Consider the following 22683-nt stretch of genomic DNA (forward strand, 5'->3'; position numbering starts at 1 on the left):
CTTATGAAAGAAAAAGGCTGAATTCTCAGGTGAGAGAAGGAATCATAGATACTGTCAGGTGAGGTAGAAGGACGGCCTTAAAGAGGAGGGAACCAGAGGGGCAGCAACAGACACAGTTAGGGTCTGTGGGGTTTGTAGCCCAAACCGAGAAGATTTCCATCTGATTCCTTTCCATGAAGTGGGAGGCAAAGTAATCTTTTGAGTAAAATGGAGGCAGTGGGAAGGTCAGAGATCTGAAAAAAAGAGCTCAAGGTTTGCAAGGAACATCACAGGAAGTGGAATTGCCACAGTGCGGAGGGATCATGTGCCCTGGGACTGTGAAGACATAGTGGGTGCCCTCTGCCCGCCGTGCGCTTCTCCCTAGCAGTGTCTACTTTCAGATGCAGTGTGCAGACAACATAACGGGTACCGACAAGGCCTGCCAGAGAGTCCTGGAAGAGACAGAGAGTCAAGGCAGGTTGAGTATCAGCAATGTTACTGAAACAAAGAAATCTTGGCCTCTAAGCTGGTATGAAGGAACGTGAAGAAAGGCAGATGATGGATTGAAAAATGGAAAGGCCAGTGCACTGGTCATTCAAATGGGGTTGAAGGACAGCTACTGAGGAAACATCTTGTAAGGAAGAAATAAGGGCAGGATATTTGTGAATTAATTTTTAAAGATGGGGCTGAGGAGGACACATCAGAGGTTGAACAACAGCTGTAGAAGGAGCAAATGTCAAGGATTTGCTGTCAAAAAAAGGAATTCTTAAACTAATGATTGGGAAGTTGAGCCAGTTTGAATGAAGAAAGGGCCTGTAGATTGCCTTTGGGTAGGGGAGGCCCAGAATTGGTGGAGGAAAAAGTCGCTGGAAATGAGCAGATGCAGGATTGGAGAGGTCAGTGTTTTGCATGGGCCTGTTATCCACATGTACCTTGAAGGTGTCCAGGGTAACGGTAGGCCTTGAAATGACAAAAAAACCCTAAGTCAGCCTTTGAGGTCTGCTGGGGAGTGGTGGGGAATGTCTAGATGATAGTGATGAAGAAGGAGGGAGTGTTTCATTTGAATGGTTAAGCCTCCAAAAAGAAGATGGGGGAGCGAGGGGCTGGCTGGGGGCAGAGGGTCACAAGGGTGGACATCCAACCTGCCTTCCAACATGAGGCAAGTGATAGCAGAGACTAGGAAGACATGTCTTAAGAGAAAGCAGTGTCCTCTTGGGAAACCAACTTTCAGTTAAAGAAGGAGGTGTGACTAATCCTCCAAGAAGTTGTGGATATAGGAGAGCTTGGTGATTTCAGAACAGGCAGTTCCAATGGGTGCATATTTCAATGGCCCCAAAGGCCTTCTGGTTCCTCTTTCATCTTCATTAAGACCTTAAAGGAAGATGCAGTGAATGGGAACTGCAGAAACAAATTGTACTGAGCATCATGACTACCACCCCACAGCAGGTGCTCATGACCAGCTATGGTCAGAAAAGCAGAACACAGCTCCAGTTCCCCTCCTGACATCTACAGAAGAAAGGCCATCGTTACCTTTCTTGTTGGCAAGTGTGCTGGATGCCTCCTGGGGCTCTTCTGGGTCATTTGGTTCAGGAGCATCATTTCTTACCGCTGACAAAGGAAACAGAAGTCATTTCAGAGGTCAGCATAGGCTGAAGAGAGTGTGCTGAGGGAGATCGGTGGGAGAACAGGAAGGTGGAGAATATTGTGGCTCGGGGCTGGGGACCCGCCAGTGTTCACGGTTCCCTGGATCTGCCTCGATTCGATCAACTGTGGTTATTGTGATCTTTGTGACTATCTCAGAACTAGGGGACAATTGCCCTGCCAAGGAGGGCTCAGTTTGGCTCATTTAGATGGGCTCCCCTTACTCAATGGGAGAAAAGTACAGGGGCTCTCAGCAGCTCTCACTCGGGTGGCCACAGTCAAGGGGAATGTCTGCCATAGGAAAAATACATGGTACTGCTTAGATGTCTGTAAAGAGATATTTTTAACCTGCTCTGTCTGTGATTATTTCACCTTGAAACATAGTGAAGGAGGCTCAGGGCCTTATATACTTCTGTATACCAGCAGGAGCCAGCCTGGTCTGGCTAGCACTTGTTAACAACAAATAAATACAAAGTTCTTAGTTTTGGCTGCACTAAGAAAGACGAAAGGGCTTGAATCCATAACAAATAAAAGCCCATCTCAGGAAAGGCTGTCACCTTGTTTACACACTACTGTGACATCCGTCTAAAATTCTGGCTAGCTTAGGAACAGGTAACTGAGGCAGGTGGCAAGCAGTTGCTAGATCTTTTAACAATTTGTTGCACTTCAAAAATTTTTTAATAATATCTATTAAAAACAATGCAAACATATAGAAATTTTGAAGGTTGAAAGTGAAAATCCCCACAGTTAGGATGGAGGCTGGGAAGGAGGACCGTCCATGCGTGTCCCAGGGCACTAACTCAGTGTTAGGGTCACAGGGTGATTTTGCTTGCTTTGCATTTTGATGGAGCCGTTTTGAACTTTACCGTATTGAAGTGGCCTCAGAGAGTGGCTGAGTCAAGCAGTCCTGCCCTGGCTGTCCTTTGTGCTTCATCCTGGGTTCCCGCCACAATCCCTTCTGGCAGGTGAATGTTCTCCCTTTGCAGACCCCTTAGTGGTGTTTGAGTCCAGGTCCAGTGGGTAGCAGTGGGGCTCCTGTCTCTCATCACTGGTACCCCCTCCCAGTCTACCCCGCCCTCCCTAGGGACTCTGTCTCTATCCAGGAGCTTGGGTCTCCCGCCTATCCAAGCCCCCAAGGGCTGGGTGAGCAGCCAGAAGCTCGGCCATGATGGTGGTCGGGATCAGCGAGGAGAGCCCTGCTCCTAGAAGATTCAAATGGCTTCTCCTCTTTGTCGACATGAAAACTAAGGTGGGGCTTAAGTCATCCAGGTCAAGATTACCTGCGCCATGGGCTGAGGAAGCACAGGACACATCTTGAACATCTTCTTTACCTTTTGTTTGGGAGGTCAGGTTGTCACTGGACACTGAGCAGAGGAAGACAAAGAATTTCAGGTCCCAGGACCAGCAAGCAGGGCCCAGAGTAGGAGGAACAAGAACAATCTATTCTAGATGGTAAAAATGACGGGGTCAACAAAACACCAAGGTGAGGGTGGGATAGAGTGGGAGAGTGGACCATCATTTCCTTTCAATTGGCTACTTACTAATTTAATGATGGGACTTACATTTTTCTTTTCAAAATGTAGAAGATGGACTCTTACATTGATATTGCCTTTGTGATTATGTTAATCTTATTTAGATGGCATATATCAGAGGTGTGGAGGAAACATTATTTGAACCAAATGGAACCCTTTATTCTAGTAACTGAAGAGCTCAGATTTCATGATACGATTTTGGCAGCACTCAATAATATACCCAGTTATATTTCATAGACCCTAATGCCTTTATAATGATGGTTTGCAGTAGATAAGTGACACAGTCTTAGAAACTAAATCAGGTCCAGCAGACCGTTAAACATTTTATCATCTTTTCTAATCATCTCAATAACATTGCTCTTACAATTCAAGCCGTACGAAAATGAATATGGTTAAAACTGAAAGGTCCCGTAATCAGAAGGCGAGCAATTGAGTGAAGGTAGCAGGTCTGTGTGGCAAAAGTTACTTGTCAGTCAGAACAGTGTGTTCCGAGTGTTGGCTGGACAGAGCATCACACTGGCTGTGGTGGTGTCCCTGACAACCAGTCCTGTGCCCAGTCGGTGCATTGGTCCCCGTTTATTTTCTCTGTCATAACCAGTTGTTTCTCTCAGGGTTCCTGCCCCAAGCCCCCTGGTTGGCAGGTGTGTGTGCTCCCGTCACAGCCACCTTGAGCTACCCTGAGCCAGCCCCAAGGACATTACCTTGCACTGTGGTGAGGGGAGTGCTGGGCATCTCTTGTGACTCTTCTTCATCATTTATGTGGGATGTGAAGTTGGTCATTGAAGAGAAGAAGAAAAATCATTACAGGTTACAGGGATTGAGTGCTGGGGGGAAGGGGAGGAGAGTGAATGGTAAAAATGACCAGGGCAGAAGGAGCACCGAGGTCCAAGGGCAGAGGGTGGGGCTGTTCCAGGGTGGAAGCAGGTGTTCTGGGCTCCAGCTTCACCCAGACCCCTGGCAGTATCCGTAATCCTTCTTGGAAAAGGCTGTGTATGAGAGGTGAGTGCATGGAAAGGGCAGATCAACACAAAGATGGGACCCGGGGCTTCTAGACACAGCCACAGGCATCCTAGGCTGGGGGCGCACAAGTGTTGGACAAGGTCTCTTTCTCACCTGGAATGGTCCTTCCTTCCTGGGTGGAGCTGGAAAAAGCCTTGGCGGGGCCAGCAGGCCTGGATGGCTCAGCCAGCACCCTAGTACTGTGCTGTGGGGATGCTCTGAGCTCACTGACTCTGGCTGCAGGGGTCGGGTGCCTCAGTGGGGGGCGCTGGGGTGGGAGCAGTGGCAGCAGGGTCCCGCAGGAGCTTCTTTCCGCTGGGTTGGCTGGGACTTCAAGGAGGATCGGCGTGTTTCTATTCCATCCTCCGTAGGAACTGACAACTGGGATTGGGGAAGAAGCACACGTGAGCACCCTAGAAACTCAGAACTATTTTGGGAAGGGATTTCTTTACACCGGACTTCCAATAGGTCGGGGGCATGGTGCATAGAGCCAATGCATCACCATCATCATCGTCCATTTGTAGCGTCTTTCTAATTTATGAAGTTCATTTGGGCATTTCATGCTATAATAACTCTATCTAAACGTCTGATCTAATACCAAAGTAGTTTCACACATAAAGTTAAATTTCACTTTGTATTCAAGGATTTAATTTTCTTTGGTTTCCTTTAATTTTGGTTTCAGAATTTAGACAATTATGTACAATGCTATTATTGTAACAGATGTCCCTGTTTTAATACACAAACATGTCTCACCTCCCTGTGACAATAAGATGAAATATAAATTTCTTTGCATAGCATATTAGGACCTTTATATTTTGGTTTCTGCAGAGTCAGCTTCTGTGCCTCTTCACTCGCAGCCTATGATCTGGCCACACCAAGCTTCCTTCCCATCCCAATCTTCCAGGCCCTTGGCTTTTCCCGTGCTGTTCCCCTGCATAGTTAATGTTGGGTTTCTCTTATGATTCTTCTTCATCATTTATTTCAGGAGTAAAGTTGTCTCAACCAGTGAACAGAAAAAGGAAAACAAGGTTGGATTCTGGACAGGGTCCCCCACCCCAAACCCACCGAGTTACAGATCAGAAAAGATGCTTGAGCTCAGCCAGGTCAGGGGACACATAATGTGTGTTCCCTCTGGCTGTCAGGCTTGCTTAGCACGGCCTTTGGGAACACAATTTCCCCCAGCTTTGCCCCAATACTGCCAGGAACACAGGCCTATGTGTGGCTATGTCTGCCTAGAGGATGGCTTTGCTCTTTTGCTTTCCTTTTAGCTCAAGGAATAATCTCTGCCTTTGGGGAGGAGCCTCTTGATGGTAAAGTGTCAGAGAGGAGATGAAGAGCTGTCAACAGTGGTGACTCCACTAATAAAATGTCATCATTCAGTGCGATCCATTGGTCTTTCCCGTCGTTCTCAGGTAAGTGAACTGTATGTTTTGGCCAAAGTGTTTTTCCTTACACCTAAAATGGTGTTGCCATCTGCTCCTCTTACTTCTTTCTTCCCAGCTCCATCATTGCTCTTTTTCCTATCCTTGATTTATTCAGTTCTTTCTCCTTTTCAGGGCGCTTCACGCTCCATTTCTTCCTCATACCCTCTGTTTCCGTCTGTGTCCACAATTCCCCTTCCTTCCTTGTCAGCTGCCTGTTCTCCAGCTTCCTACTCTGCCTTCTAGCTACTGTTGTTTCAAATAGTGATTAAAATTTCAGGCCCTGGTATTAGGCAAATCCAAGCAGGACCTCTGGTTCTGCTCTCAACAAACAAGTAACTTTGCGGAGGTTATTCTGATGTTTAATTTCCTTATGTGTCTCATGGAGATAATAATGATTTCACAAGATTGTTTTAAATGTGACATGAGATAATCATATAAAGTTCCTGAGATAATGTCTGGTGCATACCAAGCACTAAAATAAATAAATAGATAGATAGATAAATAAGATCCTTATTATTATCCATCCCTACCAGCTTCTCTTCCTCTCTGGCTTCCCTGGCTCTCCTTGCCCTTCTATCAGAAAGGGTCTCTGTAACTTTGCAATTCTGTCACATTATGCATTCCCTAAGACTGTCCAGTATGCTAAACTGTACAATTTTCCCCAAATTCATAGAACAGGTCAGACAGAAATATTTGTGTCCTCTAGAAAGTCATCTTAAGACACCCAGGGCCAGAGGCGACTGTTCCTGCCATGTCTGTGAGAAAGCATGGCCCATACCTTCCCACAGAGAAAGCGGGCAATTAAAGTACATATTCCACAGGGCTGAAAACCAATCCCCACTTTCAGTAAGCAACTGCTCTCATGCGTCTATAGCCCGAAAGGCATTCGGGAAGCCTCATACCACTTCTGAAGCTCTTGAAAATCTTCATCAGGTTGGGGTATTCACGCAGGTTAATTTGGCTGAACAACAGCTCCAGAAATGGCAGATTAAACGTCTTCTCCAGTTTGGTAAGAATGTTGTACACTACTCTGGATACAGGGACCAGGTTGCTACAGGCTTCCAGAGATTCCTTAAGAAAGGGAGTGAAGGATTATTACACATGATTATAAAATGCAGTGGAGGTTTACTAGACATCTGTGATTTTCTAAGTCATAAGAAAGCTACTTTGCTCTTTTAAGAAGAAATTTAACACAACATGTATAGTCAAATTCTGTAATGTAGAGAAGTCACAGATCCACGTGTTTACTTTTGGAACTTCCCATGTATTTTGATAGTTAGCCATAGGAATAAATAATTTAGCTTTCTTTAAAATAAGTCTGTTTTGTGAACCTTATTTTAGGTACATTTGAGGGAACAGAGAAATTTTAAAGAAGGAAAGTGGAGTCAAAGGCTGCTATGGTGTAATTAATTCTCCAAGGCTCTGGGCAGTACACTTCAGCAATAGACCTAGTGGTTGGTCACTAGTGGCACTTCTGTTGATTGCTTGTTAGCCTCTGTTCTCTCTGTCTTGGACCAGGTGGCCTGAATGGGTTCCAGCCATAGGGAAATCATCCAGAGAGCTCTCCTTGATGAGAGGATGGCTAAAAGGAGAAACATGGCAGGAAAGAATTGATTGCAAATGCTTACTGAACACCTACGAAGCTAGTCCTTGGGTACAAAGCAATGAAGAAGAGCAACACAGTGCTACCCTTACTGCGGGATGGACACTGTCAGGGAGAGGAGATGGGCATTAAATAATAAGTAAAAATTAAATAAATGCCCAATTACCGTTGAGGTAAGTTTTACTAAGGGAAGGCATAGATTTCTATGAGGGAAAATAATGAGGGGGGGTCTCAATTAGATGACTAGGTCAAGGAGGCCTCTTTGAGGAGTAACATCCGGGCTATGATTGGAGAAGACGTAGAGCCAACCAAGCCAAGACTATGGGGAGATGTTTCTGCCACTGCTAAACACTTCCCTTGGCTCAGGAAATGCTTTAAAACCCCAGATTATATGAAAAGAGTGCCATTTTCATCCACATAGTCATATCTCCCATTGCGCGTCTTGCTTCACATCAGAATGCACTCTGGGTGACAAGCTCTTAGGAATTAGTGGGTTAAAGCGTGTCCCCTCCCCACGAAAGATATGTCCACTTGAATCCTGTGAATGTGATCTTATTTGGAAAAAAAGGTCTTTGGTGATACAATTAAGTTAAGGATCTTGAAATGAGATTGTCCTGGATTAGGGTGGGCCTTACATTATAATAAGTGTCCTTAGAAGAGAGAGAAAGGGAGAAGACACAAAAAGGATAAGGCGACCTAGAGATGGAAACAGTCATTGAAAGGCTGTGTCTATAAGACAAGAACACCAAAGATTGCTGGTACCACCAGAAGGCAGGAGAAAGTCAAGGAACAAATTCTCCCTCAGAATCTCTACAAGAAACCTACCCTGCCAACACCTTAATTTTGGACTGCTGGCCTCCAGAACAGTGACAGAATACATTTTGCTGTTGTTTTAAATCACCCGGTTTGAGGTCACCCCGTGACACCCTGTTTCCCTGATAATAAACATTTGGGGCTGGGCCTTCCAAAATCTAGAAGCCCTCGGGGGTTTGTAGTTTGAGACCTCAAAAATCCGGCATTCTTGGTGAGGGCTGGGCTGCTGTGGGAAAGTGGTTAACATGACTCACCCTGTACGTACTCTCGGTGATGAAGGATTTGTCGCGGAGGCCTTCAAAGAAGGGAAATGGCTTGTATATGGCATAGGAGATCTCCAGCTTCTGGTACATGAAGTGCTGGAGAAGAGCCTCTTCCAAGGCCCGTGTCACAGTGAACATCCTGTGGACGGGGCATAAGAAGAGAAGAGAAGCAAAGACTTTGAGGAGCTTGGGAAGCCGCTTTCTGTATTCAATGGGCATCTAACGACAGGCACTCTGGTCCCCAAGGCATCCCTGAATAGTCTGCAAAGCAAGGTCTGCCTCAAACACTCACGGGTATAGGAAGCAGTGACAATGCCCAGCAACAATGGAGGCTGAAAGTGACTGACAATATGGCGCTGACATCCCAAAGGGGCTTCTGGTCAACATCAGGCAGATACTAAAAATAGCTAGTATTTATCAAGTGCTTCCTGGGTACCAGCTTTTGTTCTGAGGGTTTCATATGCAGTAACTTATTTGCTCTTCACAAAACCTTTGCAAGATTGTTACTCTGATTGCCCCCATTTTTACTGTTAAGGACACTAAGACATAGAGAGGTTTAATAACTCACCCTGAATTGTGCAACTTGGAAGCGGTAAGGTGAACAAATCCGGACTTTCTGGTTCGTGGATCACAGTCAATGAACTATGGTGTGAGGCTACACTGAGCTGAGTTGAGATGTTCTGGACTGCAGCCATTCCCCCCTCCACCCCCCCCCCCAAAAAAAAATGCTCATGTAAAAGGGACCACCCCCAAACAGGTAGAAAGAGAGAAACCTGATAATATTTAGAAACTTTAATAAACCATCTACAATCTTCAACACACAAATAGGTGAAACAGAAATAAAAACACAAAGAATATAAAAGACATGATTAGGAAAGCTGACTTAATAGATTTATGTATCAATTTCATATTTCAGAACAGACATGTGCCTTTTCCCATGCTCATCCAACATTTGTAAAATTCACCATTTGTAGGTCATGAGAATATGAATAAATTTAATAGGCAGGAAATTTATAGATGACATTCTTGACAAATTGTCAAGAAAAGGGAGGCATTAACAAAAAATTCAAAACCAAAACAAATATAGATCCCATTTTTCTGCCTTCATTTTGTGTCAAAGAGAAAATTGACCTGTAAGTAATGACTATTTTCAGGGATTTAATCCCATTGGCAGATTGAGCACCCTGTCTTTCTCTCTCCTTATTCCTGAATTCTTTATGTTTGACAGAAAAACTACAGATGTTTAAAAAAGAATAATTCACAACAATACTGGAAAACAAGAAAAAAATGCGATAGAGGGGTCTATAATCTTAAAGAAACCCTGGAAGATAGAGAACAGGTGGGAAAGAAGTCTACCACCAATGATACGCCCGGGGGAGGATATTGCAAAGAGCAGATAGCCAGAGAAAGTCAGAATGTACACATGCTAAGAAGAGGAAGGGACCCTGGGGTTACACTTAGGATGATTAATTACACAGCAGTATTCAGAACAGGACACCACCATGTTCCTCATTCTGTTTTTTAAATTTAAAAACTTTTTTTTTGTAGGTTCCAAAACATTTTTCAATTCCAGTTGACATTCAAATTAAATTAGTTTCAGGTGCACAGCATAGTGGTCGGATATTTATATACTGATTCCCCCTGATAGATGTTCCTCATTCTTCGTCTGTTACGATGTCCAAGGATAAAGCACAGAGTTTAAGCAACCTGCCCAAGGTATTCGGTGGGAAAGCAGAGGTCCTCTGACCAAAGCCTCATTTCTCACACCTTATAGATGAGTGTTCAGATTTTTATTATGTAAAAGAGTCTTAAAAATGAATAAGCAAAAGACAAACATTCACACAGAATAAAAAGCAAAAGACATAAACAGGCAATTACGTCAAATGGGCAATACATACAATAAAAAACATGGTAACTCACTAGTCAGAACAGTGCAAATGAAGACAACTTAATAACACGTTTGCCTATCAAACTGGCCATGATAGAAAATAACAGCAATAATCACAGACGCTCCTGGTGAAAATGTCAACAGTCCCAATGTTCTGGAGGCTAACTTAGTGATCAGTATCAAGTGCCCTAAAATATGTGTTCCCTTGAGTGCCAAATTCCATTACTAGGAATTTATTCAAGGAAATAATTATGATATGCTTAAAGAAAAATATATAAAAAGTTTGTGATACACTATAGAGTAAATTAAATGTACTCTCCTTAGTTTCTCTTTTCCTCTAGCTCTCTAACTACCTCTAGTCACTTGCACAGTGGGTTATGAATAAGTTGCCCGTTTGGGGCAGAGTGTAGGGTCACACGGCATTCGTGAGGAGGCTAGAGAGCAAGCTCGTGCTGTCCACAAGCTAGAATTCTGGGGGGGAAAGCGTTGAGCTGTGTGTGAGTATCCCCTCTAAGTCTGGCCCCCTGTTCAGTAGTCTCCTATTAAATTCCACACACCCTCTCTAACTCTTTACAAAACACCATTTTACAAAGAGTGGGGCCTCACAGTTTTAAGTCGAGTTTCACCCTGCAGCTGCTGCCAGGAAATTAATCATAAAAGCTCAATCACCAAAAATGAACAACGCAGTCAAATTGAAGACCCACCTGGATGCTGAGCTTGCTCCCTGCTCCTTCCCCTTCGCAGGTCCAAGGGCCAGCCAGGGGACGCTCCTGGAAGACTGGGTGAACAGCAGGGAGTTACCGGTGTCCAAAACAGGAAGTTTGTGCTTTGCCGCACCAAGCAAGGGCTGGGCTTCAGAGGAAAGAAAAGTGAAAGTATTTTGAGCCGATCTGGAAGCAGTGCTTGCAGCCTTGCTCCACCCCTGGAAACTCGTGAGATTCTTAGGGTACCTGGGGACCTGAGCTGGGGAGAGGGTTGATGCCCATAGGGACCAGCCCCCGAGGGGTGTGCAGAGTGGGGGAGGCATAGGGGTCCAGCTCCAGGGGCCACCAGGAACTGAGAAGCCACCATGTGTCGGCTTCCCTACCCACTTCTATCCTTTTTGTCCTCTTTCTGTACTTTTTGGGGATGATGAAAATGTTCTAAAACTGGATTGTGATGATGGTGATAGTTATACAACTGAATAAATTTACTATAAACTATCAAACTGAAAAACAAAAAAGGGGTGGCCGATTAGAATGTGGTGCTACCGTGTTTCCCGGAAAATAAAACCTTACCGGAAAATAAGCCCTAGCATGATTTTTAAGACATCCCCTGAAAATAAGCCCTACCGTGTTTCCCAGAAAATAAGACCTGGTCTTATATTAAGTTTTGCTCCAAAAGACGCATTAGGGCTTATTTTCAGGGGATGTCTTATTAAAAATCATGCTAGGGCTTATGTTGCAGTTTGGTCTTATTTTTTGGGAAACATGGTAGTAACACCAGGGTTGCTGGTTCGATTCCTGTATGGACCACTGTGAGCTGCGTCCTCCTTAAAAAAAAAAAAAAAGAAAACAAACGAGATATTAAAGGTGAGGTGAGGTGACTCAGCAATGTTTCTAATTTGTTAGAATAAATTTATTATCTAAGAAAATTGAAATATAGGGAACCTGAATATAAACTGATATTAGGTAAAGGTAGGCAGACTTCCAGGCAGGAAAGTGTCTGGTAACCAGGCAGGCAGCTGGGAGTGGGGAGAATGTGGAAGTCAGGTCTAAGGCTGAGCCAGGGCCAGAAGATTCTAGAACAGCCACTCCAGGGGAGGTGGGCAATGTCCTCTGATATACAGCCCTTTTAAAGATTCCTAATATATGAATACATTGGCATGTAGGGGCTGTGAGAAATTCTAAAATATACAAGTCTGTTTAACTTTATTTAAATCAATAATTCTCAAATGTATTTGACCCATGGGTTTCCCCTACAAGGACAAACCGACCATAAACCCCTCAGAAAAGAGTTGGGAAATACAATTCCAGGGTGGAAGACGCCTTCCACGGTTCCTATGCAGGCACTAGCATAGGATATCACGCCCAAGCATGTACCAGAGTAACAGGCCTGCCCTGGCAAGCAGGTCACTACAGTGGGGGATGACAGAGGTGTGGAGCTACAGCAGGTCAGCAGTAATGAAGGGAGGTACAGCAAAAAATGTGATGCTGACTCTGAGGAGAGAGAGCGTGCAGGGGAGCTTCGGCACTCCATAGCACACAGCTCTGTAAAACGCAGGGCACCGTAAGAGGGATTAAGACTGTTTTACGCAACGGTCACACTTGCGGACGTCCAGACAATCCAGAGCTCTTCATTTACCTGGAGCCCTTCATTTAACCTGGAGATCCCCTTCATGAACATCCTAGGAGCCTGGATGCAAGAACCTCCTCCTTTAGACCTGCCCAGAGATGTGCCAGCAAAATGGGGACGGGACGGGTGGGGGAGGAAAGAAAGCAGGAGCGGGAACATAATGTCAGCTTGAAAAAAATCATTAAACTAGAAAAAGATGTGAATAAGGATAAAAGATACTTCTCTTTAGAGAGCACAAACTTGAGAATACAGTGATGATGGGAAAATTCACCTGTGATTTCACACCCAAGAGACATAGTATGTAATGAGAGTTCACTAAATTATGGGTCATTCTTTTTCAGCTCAATTTTATGGAATGTAACATGCATTCATCTAATGTGTACATTCTGATGAGTTTTAACAAATATAAACAGAACCACAATTAAGACAGAGACCATGCCATCACCCCTGAAAGTTCCCTTGTACCTTTTGTAGGTAGTCTCCTCTGCAGCCCCCACATCAGACAAGCATGGATCTGCTTTCTATTATGGCAGGTTCATTATGCCTGTATTCAAGTTTTATATCAATGGGTACATACACTATGTGCTTTTGGATGTGTGGTTTCCTTTGCTCATCATAATGCTTTTGGGATTCATTCCAGTTACTGCAGGTCATTATTCCTCTTTAGCAGGCATGCTGGCCACCTCTTGTTCATCCTGTCTGATCACCGTGATGTCACCAATGTAATCAATCGTTGTGATGATGTATAGGATGTCCAGACGATCCAGATCTCTTTGAACTGTATTGTGACAAAGGGCAGGTGAGTTACTGTTACCCCAAGACAAAACTGAAAAATAGTATCTATCATGTGAGAACAAAAACTGTTTCAGATCTTCCTTTCTAATCAGAATGAGAAAAATACATTTACTAAATCAGCGGCCACATGTCCTGCACCTGGGACCAGTGGGATGACCTGGGCAGGCGAATCTTACTGCCCAGACTGCCTATTGTCTTATCCCAGTTCTCCAGCCTTTCCATAAATTCTGTGAGCTATCAAATGTACTTCCAAGGAACTGATTTTCTGCTGAGTTAGCCAGAGTCAATTTGGATACTTATACCCCCAAACCCCAACTGATTAAAAAATTGACACCAGAGAGGGAATTGTAATCAGTCTGGGGTTGGTTATCTGACCTAATTGGACATAAAAGTAGTGAACATCCATTAGTGTTCTAAGATAGGACTTTGCAAGACTTTTGCAACCAGAGTAAAGATAGCAAATTACTTTATACTGTGTTTCCCCGAAAATAAGACCTACTCCGAAAATAAGCCCCAGTTAAGACCGTCAGCCAGACAAATGCATTAAGTATGACGATGTTCCAGAAGAAGAGGACATGACTGTTTGAATAAATGTAGATTGTTGTACATGAAAAAATAAGACATCCCCTGAAAATAAGTAATGGAGCAAAAATTAATATAAGACCCGGTCTTATTTTTGGGGAAACACAGTAGCATTGGATTGTGATCAAGACTGTACAATTCACTAGCCAATGCAGTATTAGATCTTCGCGTACTTAGCAAAATGGAGAGAAATCTTTAAGGTTAAAAAACACACATCAGTTTGCCTTCAGAGAATATTGCTTACTTGACCTAAAGCTGGGTGGGAGAACAGAGGAAGGACGCAGGCCAGAATCTTCTTACCCCATAGACCAGATGGAAGAAAAAGAAAACTGTACACTTGCATTAGGAACCAGGGACCGTCTGATGGTCATAGATGGTCTTGGTCCAGCCATCCTTTATCCAAGAGAGACTGATTCTCTCGTGAATGTTGAGAAAAACATGATAATGGGAAATAGAACCTAAAATTCCAGCTCAGTGTTATCTGGGCTAATGCATGATATTGCAAAGTAGGGCTTTCTCATCAACTTGCATGGATACCCCTTCAGTACCAGTCTTACCACCAGTCAGCTGAGGAACCAAAGACCTTGTGCTTATAAGCAAAAAAACAGGCACATTTATGTCAGTGCCCAGCTCAGTGTTGGCCTGCTGTCTAGGGCAGAGAGGGAGGAGAAAGAGCCACACCAGAGTGGGCTGGGCAGCCTGTGTCAGGCCTTGTCTGGGCCACTGTGTCCCATGAAGGCCAAGAGTGGAGGACAATGGTGACTAACAGAGGCTCAGCTTACCAGCACCTCTGCCCCAACAAAGTCGGGAGATAGAAAGGGAGGGAGGGAAGAAGGGTGAGAGGCGGGAGGCAGGTAGCCCACACATGCGCAACACCTGGTGAGCACACAGGCCCTGCTCACTGTCCTGTAATCTGTCCCAGCCAGACTGGTATCTACTTCTTTGGGGAAAAGAAAGAGCAAAAGTGGGCAGAGACGTAGACATCTCTTACCCTCTGAACTTTGCAAACATATTTATGCAAATTTTCTAGCACATCTAGAATGAGCCCAAAGAAGTGGAATTCAGTGGAACATACTTTGGAAAAATTCTGCTGTGTTTCTGGCTTCCCACTCATTTGTCTCACTGCTATGACTGAGGCCCTGGGTTATTACAGATACCCTGGCTCCCATCTGCCTCTGTCTTTGACCTGTTGTCCTGCCTGGATTTCTAGTTCTCCAGTTTTATTTATTTATTTTATTTACACTTTGGTCCTATTTATTTATCTTTCAACTTGATGCTGATGGTGTCTATATAAGTTGCTTCAAATCCATTACAGAATGAGGGCGAGGTGTAAGTGAAAAAATTCTGTACGAACATAAATGTAATGCACTGGTTAGCTAGCATCACCCTGTCCTTTAAGGCCAAGGTCATCAGGTCTAAACCTTTTCTTATCCAGTCAGAAGCCTGTTGCTTTCCTCAAGATTTCAGCCACTAGTTGAAGCTCAATTTTTTCCCTAATAACTCTGGTTGCGTTTGTACAGTGCCCACATAGGCAAAAAAATGTGGAATTGCACGTAGACTTCTGTGCCCAAATTTGGCACTTCCCCCTGATTGCGGAAGTTGGGAGAGTTCTTTCTTAAGTCTGGCTGCTTTCCAGAAATTTGAAGAACACCTTCCCCAGTTTGCAGTGCTGAGCATTTGGGCTCTCCCTGGCCGTGTGTCCAAACACTGGGCCTACTTCTTCCAGTCCAGGCCCACCACTGTGCCCAGCCAGCCCACAGGCCTGAGAGAAGATCTGAAGGGCTTGGCTTTCCCTTTTTCTCTTTACGCCACCTCAGCAAGGGGAAATCCCCTTGCAAACATGAAGTTTACTTCCTCCCAATGTAATTGTGCCATCTTGCCTGAAAACATCTTTGATTCCCTTGAGTTAATTAGACTTTTCTGTCCTCCTTTTTTTGCATGAACAAGGGGCCCGCCATCTTCTGACCAGATCTGGCCATGCTCCTCCTCCCAGGGGCTAAGAACCGCCTTGGAGGTTGGGCCAAGGGACAATCAGTGTGTCATTGCATCCATATCACACAGCTCTGCAATTTCACTTTTCCTTTTCTAGCCTTTGGTGCCGCACTTGAGAGACTTCGTCTATCAATGGGTAGATGTTCTCGTCAGAGCTCTGGGAAGGCAGAGAAGCAGAGGAAGTCACAGCAAGTGTGATCTCGGTTTAACCCAGTAGGGGCCAGCAGTAGAAGATGGCAGGTGGAGGCAGCAGTCTGAACCACAGGTTAGTCCTGGTCTCCTCTCTTGCCCTTCATCTCTGATAAGGTTGACATCTACTTTTGCTGTTTCTGTCTACCAGCCTCATTCCACAGGTATACAATAGAATGAGGTTACATATAAACACATAAAGAGCAAATCGGGTTTTTAACTTTGCAGTGGATAAGCCAGGGGGAAATTTAAAGCCACTATGATTCCTATCACTTTCTTTTTTTGCAACTGCCATGCAGCTGGGCTGGTGCTATTGAAAATTACTCGCACTGCTGGGCCTTGCTACTGGGTGGAATGGTCCCTCATGCCCTGTGAAACCTCCCATTTCCCTCTCACCCCCTGTTTCTCCAGCCCAAAGAGAACTCTGTCCACAAAAGGTCTTCTTAAGAAAAACTAATATCCATGTCAAATGCCTGGCTATTATTCAACTTTTTCCAGTTTCCAGGTAGTTTGAGAGCCAGTTCTGTTCAGAGCCCATCTGTGTGGCCTTGAGCTGGAGAGTCAACTCAGTGCCTCTGACGTTGATAGAAAGAAGTGAAAATAGACAGGGCCCAAGGACAAATGCAATCAGATGAGGAGTTGGGGGCTGGTGCCTCTGCTACCATTTTCTGGAAGAGATGGTAGTTTAAATGGTGTGGTAGAATTCACTGGTGATACCACCTGGGCCTTTCTGGGGAGAAGGCTATTAATTATTGATTCAGTTCCTTTAATAGATACAGCCCTATTCAGATAACCTGTTTTTCCTTGAGTGTATTTTGGTAGCTTGTGTCTTTTAAAGAGTTTGTCCATTTCATCTTTTATCAAATTTTTAGGCATAGAGTTGTCCATAGTATTGTTTCTTAATTATTTTTTTAATGTCCCTGGGATGGATAGTGATGAACCATTTTTTGTTTCTGATATTAGTAATTTCTCTCTTCTCTCTTTTTCCTTTGTTTCCCTGGCTAGAGTTTTGGCAATTTTATTGCCTTTTTTTTTTTTTCAAGAAATCAAGTATGGTTTCATTGACTTTTCTCTAATGTTTTCCTGTTTTTAATTTCATTGAGTTCTACTCTATTATTTATGGTTTCTTCTCTCCTGCTTGTGTTAGGTTTACATTTCTCTTTTTTGCTTTCAGTTTCCTCAGGTGGTAGCTTAGGTTACTGATTTAGGTCTTTCTTCTTTTCTAATATATGAAATTTTTTTTATTTTTATTAAATTTATTGAGGTGACAATTGTTAGTAAAATTACATAGATTTCAGGTGTACAATTCTGTATTACATCATCTATAAATCCCATTGTGTGTTCATCACCCAGAGTCAGTTCTCCTTCCATCACCATATATTCGATCCCCCTTACCCTCATCTCCCTCCCCCCACCCCCCTTACCCTCTGGCAACCACCAAACCATTGTCTGTGTCTATGAGTTTCTGTTTCTCATTTGTTTGTCTTGTTCTTTTGTTGCTTTTGGTTTATATACCACATATCAGTGAAATCACATGGTTCTCTGCTTTTTCTGTCTGACTTATTTCGCTCAGCATTACACTCTCAAGATCCATCCATGTTGTCACAAATGTTCCTATATCATCTTTTCTTGCCGCCGAATAGTATTCCATTGTGTATATATACCACAACTTCTTCATCCATTCATCTATCAAAGGACATTTTGGTTGTTTCCATGTCTTGGCCACCGTCAACAAAGCTGCAATGAACATTGGAGCACACGTGTCTTTATCTCTAAATGTTTTCACATTTTTTGGGTAGATACCCAGGAGAGGGATTGCTGGGTCATATGGCAATTCTATTCGTAATTTTTTGAGGAACCTCCACACCGCCTTCCATAATGGCTGCACCAGTCTGCATTCCCACCAACAGTGTATGAGGGTTCCTTTTTCTCCACAGCCTCTCCAACATTTGTTACTATTTGTCTTGTTGATGATCGACATTCTGACTGGGGTGAGGTGATATCTCATTGTGGTTTTGATTTGCATTTCTCTGATGATTAGTGATGTTGAGCATTTTTTCATATGTCTATTTGCCATTTGTATGTCCTCTTTGGAGAAATGTCTCTTCAAGTCCTCTGCCCATTTTTCAATTGGGTTGTTTGTTTTTTTGTTGTTGAGTTGCATGAGTTCCTTGTATATTCTGGATACTAGCCCCTTATCGGAGGCACTGTTTGCAAAAATCTTCTCCCATTCAGTTGGTGGCCTCTTTATTTTGTCAATGGTTTCTTTTGCTGTGCAGAAGCTTTTAAGTTTCATATAGTCCCATTCGTTTATTTTAGCTTTTACTTCCATTGCCTTTAGAGTCAAATTCATAAAATGCTCTTTGAACCCAAGATCCGTAAGTTTAGTACCTATGTTTTCTTCTATGCAGTTTATTGTGTCAGGTCTTAAGCTTAAGTCTTTGATCCATTTTGAATTGACTTTGGTACATGGTGACCAATAGCAGTCCAGTTTCATTCTTTTGCATGTGGCTATCCAATTCTCCCAGCACCATTTATTGAAGAGGCTGTCTTTGCTCCATTATATGTTTTTAGCTTCTTTGTCAAAAATTATCTGTCCATATTTATGTGGTTTTATTTCTGGGTTCTCAATTCTATTCCATTGGTCTATGTGTCTGTTTTTCTGCCAATACCATGCTGTTTTGATTATTGTGGCCCTGTAGTACAAGCCAAAGTCAGGAAGTGCGATACCTCCATTATAGTTCTTTTTTCTTAAGATTGCTTTGGCTATTCGGGGTCTTTTGTGGTTCCAAACAAATGTGATGATTTTTTGTTCTAATTCTTTAAAATATGCCATTGGGATTTTGATGGGGATTGCATTGAATCTGTATATTGCTTTGGGTAATATGGCCATTTTAACTATGTTGATTCTTCCAATCCATGAGCACGGAATGTCTTTCCATTTCTTCGTGTCTTCTTCAATTTCTTTCAAAAAAGTTTTATAGTTTTCAGCATATAGGTCTTTCACATCCTTGGTTAAGTTTATTCCTAGGTATTTTATTCTTTTTGTTGCAATTGGAAAAGGAATTGTTTTTTGTATTTCTTTTTCTGAGATTTCATTGTTAGTATATAGGAAGGCAATGGACTTTTGTGCGTTGATTTTGTAGCCAGCAACTTTACTGTATTCGTTGATTGTTTCTAATAGCTTTTTGGTGGAGTCTTTAGGGTTTTCTATATATAGCATCATGTCATCTGCAAAGAGTGATAATTTAACTTCTTCATTCCCAATTTGGATGCCTTTTATTTCTTTCTCTTGCCTGATTGCTCTGGCAAGGACTTCCAACACTATGTTGAAAAGCAGAGGTGATAGGGGACAGCCCTGTCGTGTTCCTGAACATAGAGCAAAGGGCTTCAGTTTTTCACCATTAATTATGAGATTAGCAGAGGGCTTGTTATATATGGCCTTTATTATGTTAAGGTACTTCCCTTCTATACCTATTTTATTAAGTGTTTTAATCATACATGGATTTTGTATCTTATCAAATGCTTTTTCTGCATCAATTGATATAATCATATGATTTTTGTCCTTTATTTTGTTTATGTGATGTATCACATTGATGGATTTGCGTATGTTGAACCATCCTTGTGCCCCGGGGATGAACCCCACTTGGTCGTGATGAATAATCTTTTTAATGCATTGTTGTATTCGATTTGCTAGAATTTTATTTAGGATTTTTGCATCGGTATTCATCAGAGATATTGGTCTGTAGTTTGCTTTTTTTGTGCTGTCCTTACCAGGTTTTGGTATCAGGGTAATGTTGGCCTCATAAAATGAGTTAGGGAGTACTGTCTCTTCTTCAATTTTTTGGAAGAGTTTGAGCAGGATTGGTATTAGATCCTCTTTGAAGGTTTGGTAGAATTCATTAGTGAAGCCATCTGGTCCTGGACTTTTGCTTTTGGGAAGGTTTTGGATGACTGATTCAATTTCGTTACTGGTGATCGGTCTGTTTAGGTTTTCCAGTTCTTCGTGGTTCAGCCTTGGAAGGCTATATGTTTCTAAGAACTTGTCCATTTCTTCTAGGTTGTTGAATTTGGTGGCATATAGTCCTTCATAGTATTCTTGGATGATCCTTTGTATTTCTGTGGTGTCCGTGATAACTTCCCCTTTTTCGTTTCTGATTTTGTTAATTAGTGTCTTCTCTCTTTTTATCTTAGTAAGTCTAGCCAAGGGTTTGTCAATTTTGTTAATCTTCTCAAAGAACCAGCTCTTTGTCACATTAATTTTTTCTATTGTCTTTTTGTTCTCTATTTCATTTATTTCTGCTCTAATTTTTGTTATTTCCTTTCTTCTGCTGACCTTGGGTTTTACTTGTTCTTCTTTTTCTAGTTCTTTAACGTGTAACATGAGGTTATTTCTTTGGGAGTTTTCTAGTTTCTTGAGATAGGCCTGTAATGAGATAAATTTCCCTCTTAAAACTGCTTTCGCTGCATCCCAAAAATTTTGGTAGGATGTATTTTCATTGTCATTTGTTTCCATGTATCTTTTGATCTCTCCTCTAATTTCTTCTTTGACCCAGTCCTTCTTTAAAAGTATGTTGTTTAGTCTCCATGTATTTGTGTTTTTTCCCGCTTTCTTTTTACAGTTGATATCCAATTTCAAAGCCTTGTGATCAGAGAATATGCATGGTATGATTTCAGTCTTTTTAAATTTGTTAAGACTGATTTTATGTCCCAATATATGGTCTATCCTTGAGAATGTTCCGTGTACACTAGAAAAGAATGTATAGTCTGATGTTTTAGGATGAAGTGCTCTATAAACGTCAATTATGTCCATTTCATCTAATGTGTCATTTAGGGCTACTATTTCATTATTTATTTTCTGTTTGGATGATCTATCCATAGCTGTCAATGATGTATTTCAGTCCCCTAGTATAATTGTGTTTTGGTCAATTTCTCCCTTTAGTTCTGTTAGTAGTTGCTTGGTGTATTTCGGTGCTCCCTGATTGGGGGCACAAATATTGATAACTGTTATGTCTTCTTGTTGTACAGTCCCCTTCACCATTATGAAATGTCCATCTTTGTCTCTTGTTATCTTTTTCACCTTGAAGTCTGTTTCATCTGATATCATTATGGCTACACCTGATTTTCTCTGGGCACCATTTGCTTGGAGTGTCAATTTCCACCCTTTCACTTTGAGTCTATGCTTGTCCTTGTAGCTGAGATGTGTCTCTTGGAGACAGCATATGGTTGGGTTTAGTTTTTTGATCCAATCTGCTACTCTGTGCCTTTTTATTGGTGAGTTCAGTCCATTTACATTTAGGGTGATTATTGATATGTGAGGATTTCCTGTCATTCTATCTTTAGTTTTCTGGTAAGGCTGTGTCTCCATTGTTTCTTTGCCTTTTTGTTGTTGTCTATTATTTCTGTGTGTTGGTATTCTATGATGTTTCCCTCTGTTTCTTCTTTTATTTCAGTATATATTTCAGTTCTGGATTTTTTTGAGTGGCTACCCTTAAGTTTATGTAAAAGTAAGTTTGATATTTAGAGTATTCCATTATCTTCAGCATGCTTACTTTCTCCATTCCCCTATTCCGGTTCAGGCCTTTACTCTCCCCCTTTTTGAGTTTTGGTTGCCACAAATTGTCCCTGTTGATGGTGGTCGAATAGCCTCCTTTAGTATTTCTTGTAGTGCAGGTCGTGTATTAGAAAATTCCCTCAGCTTCTGTATGTCTGGAAAGGTCTTTATTCCTCCTTCATATCTAAAGGATATCTTTGCTGGATATATTATTCTTGGCTCATGATTTCTCTCTTTCAATAGTTTGAATATTTGGTTCCACTCCCTCCTGGCTTGTAGAGTTTCTGATGAAAAATCTGATGATAATCTAATGGGCTTTCCTTTGTAAGTTACCGTCTTCTTTTCCCTGGCTGCCTTGAGGATTCTTTCTTTGTCATTGATTTTAGACAGCTTCAGTACAATGTGCCTTGGAGAAGGCCTGTTGGGATTGAGGTAATTAGGTGTTCTATTTGCTTCTTGGATTCGAGGGTCCAGTTCTGTCCACAAGTTTGGGAAGTTCTCATCGACAATTTATTTGAATATATTCTCTGTTCCCTTCTCTCTTTCTTCTCCTTCTGGTATGCCCATTATACTTATATTGCTCTTTCTGATGGAGTCAGAAAGTTCTTGTAGACTTCTTTCATTTCTTTTAAGTCTCAAGTCTCTTTCTTCTTCCATCTGTGTAATTTCCAGATTTCTGTCTTCTATGTCACTGATTCTTTCCTCCATCTGGTCAACTCTACTACCTAAGCTGGTTATTTCATTCTTAATTTCTTCTATTGAGTTCCTAATCTCCAGAAATTCTATTTGGTTCTTTTTTAAAATTTCAATCTCTTTCGTAAAATGCTCATGCTGTTCTTTGATTGTGTTTCTGAGTTTATTTAACTGCCTATCTGTGTTTTCTTGCATCTCGTTGAGTTTTTTCAGAACTGCAATCTTGAATTCTCTGTCATTTAAGTCACATATTTCTGTATCTTTAAGTGCCTTTTCTGGAGATTTTTGACTTTCTTTCTGAGCTATCTTGTTGCCTTGGTTATTTATGGCAATTATTGGTTTACTGTTTCTCTTCCTAGACACCTACAGGAGTGGCTTCTGCAACAGGTTGATAGGAAGCGG

General features: G+C 42.3%; 2 protein-coding genes across 16 annotated transcripts in view; one reads left to right on the plus strand and one right to left on the minus strand.

Annotated features, from left to right (window-relative positions):
* Positions 1-10978, minus strand: part of SP110 (SP110 nuclear body protein) — a 38493-nt gene extending 27515 nt beyond the window's left edge. For all 3 annotated transcript variants that reach the window (XM_074314744.2, XM_074314739.2, XM_074314734.2), the window contains exons 1-7: positions 10847-10978; positions 8246-8393; positions 6478-6646; positions 4266-4532; positions 3854-3898; positions 2901-2984; positions 1510-1587 (exon numbers count right to left, since the gene is read on the minus strand). In XM_074314744.2, coding sequence (XP_074170845.2) covers positions 1510-1587; positions 2901-2984; positions 3854-3898; positions 4266-4532; positions 6478-6646; positions 8246-8392 — 790 coding nt within the window. In that variant the 5' untranslated portion in view covers position 8393; positions 10847-10978. The remainder of the gene's footprint in view (positions 1-1509; positions 1588-2900; positions 2985-3853; positions 3899-4265; positions 4533-6477; positions 6647-8245; positions 8394-10846) is intronic.
* SP140 (SP140 nuclear body protein) overlaps positions 10950-22683 on the plus strand; it is a 93055-nt gene continuing 81321 nt past the window's right edge. For 8 of the 13 annotated variants that reach the window (XM_074314682.2, XM_088794332.1, XM_088794329.1 and 5 more), the window contains exons 1-3: positions 10962-11088; positions 13147-13275; positions 15943-16110. In XM_074314682.2, the coding sequence (XP_074170783.2) occupies positions 16079-16110 (32 nt within the window). In that variant the 5' untranslated portion in view covers positions 10962-11088; positions 13147-13275; positions 15943-16078. Of the gene's footprint in view, positions 11089-13143; positions 13276-15942; positions 16111-22683 lie in introns of all 13 variants that reach the window. The other 5 variants (XM_074314691.2, XM_088794336.1, XM_074314680.2 and 2 more) reach the window with 4 other exon arrangements.

The sequence above is a fragment of the Rhinolophus sinicus genome, chromosome 17, assembly GCF_057876585.1.
Source record: "Rhinolophus sinicus isolate RSI-liver-muscle chromosome 17, RSI-T2T, whole genome shotgun sequence".
Lineage (NCBI taxonomy): Eukaryota > Metazoa > Chordata > Mammalia > Chiroptera > Rhinolophidae > Rhinolophus > Rhinolophus sinicus.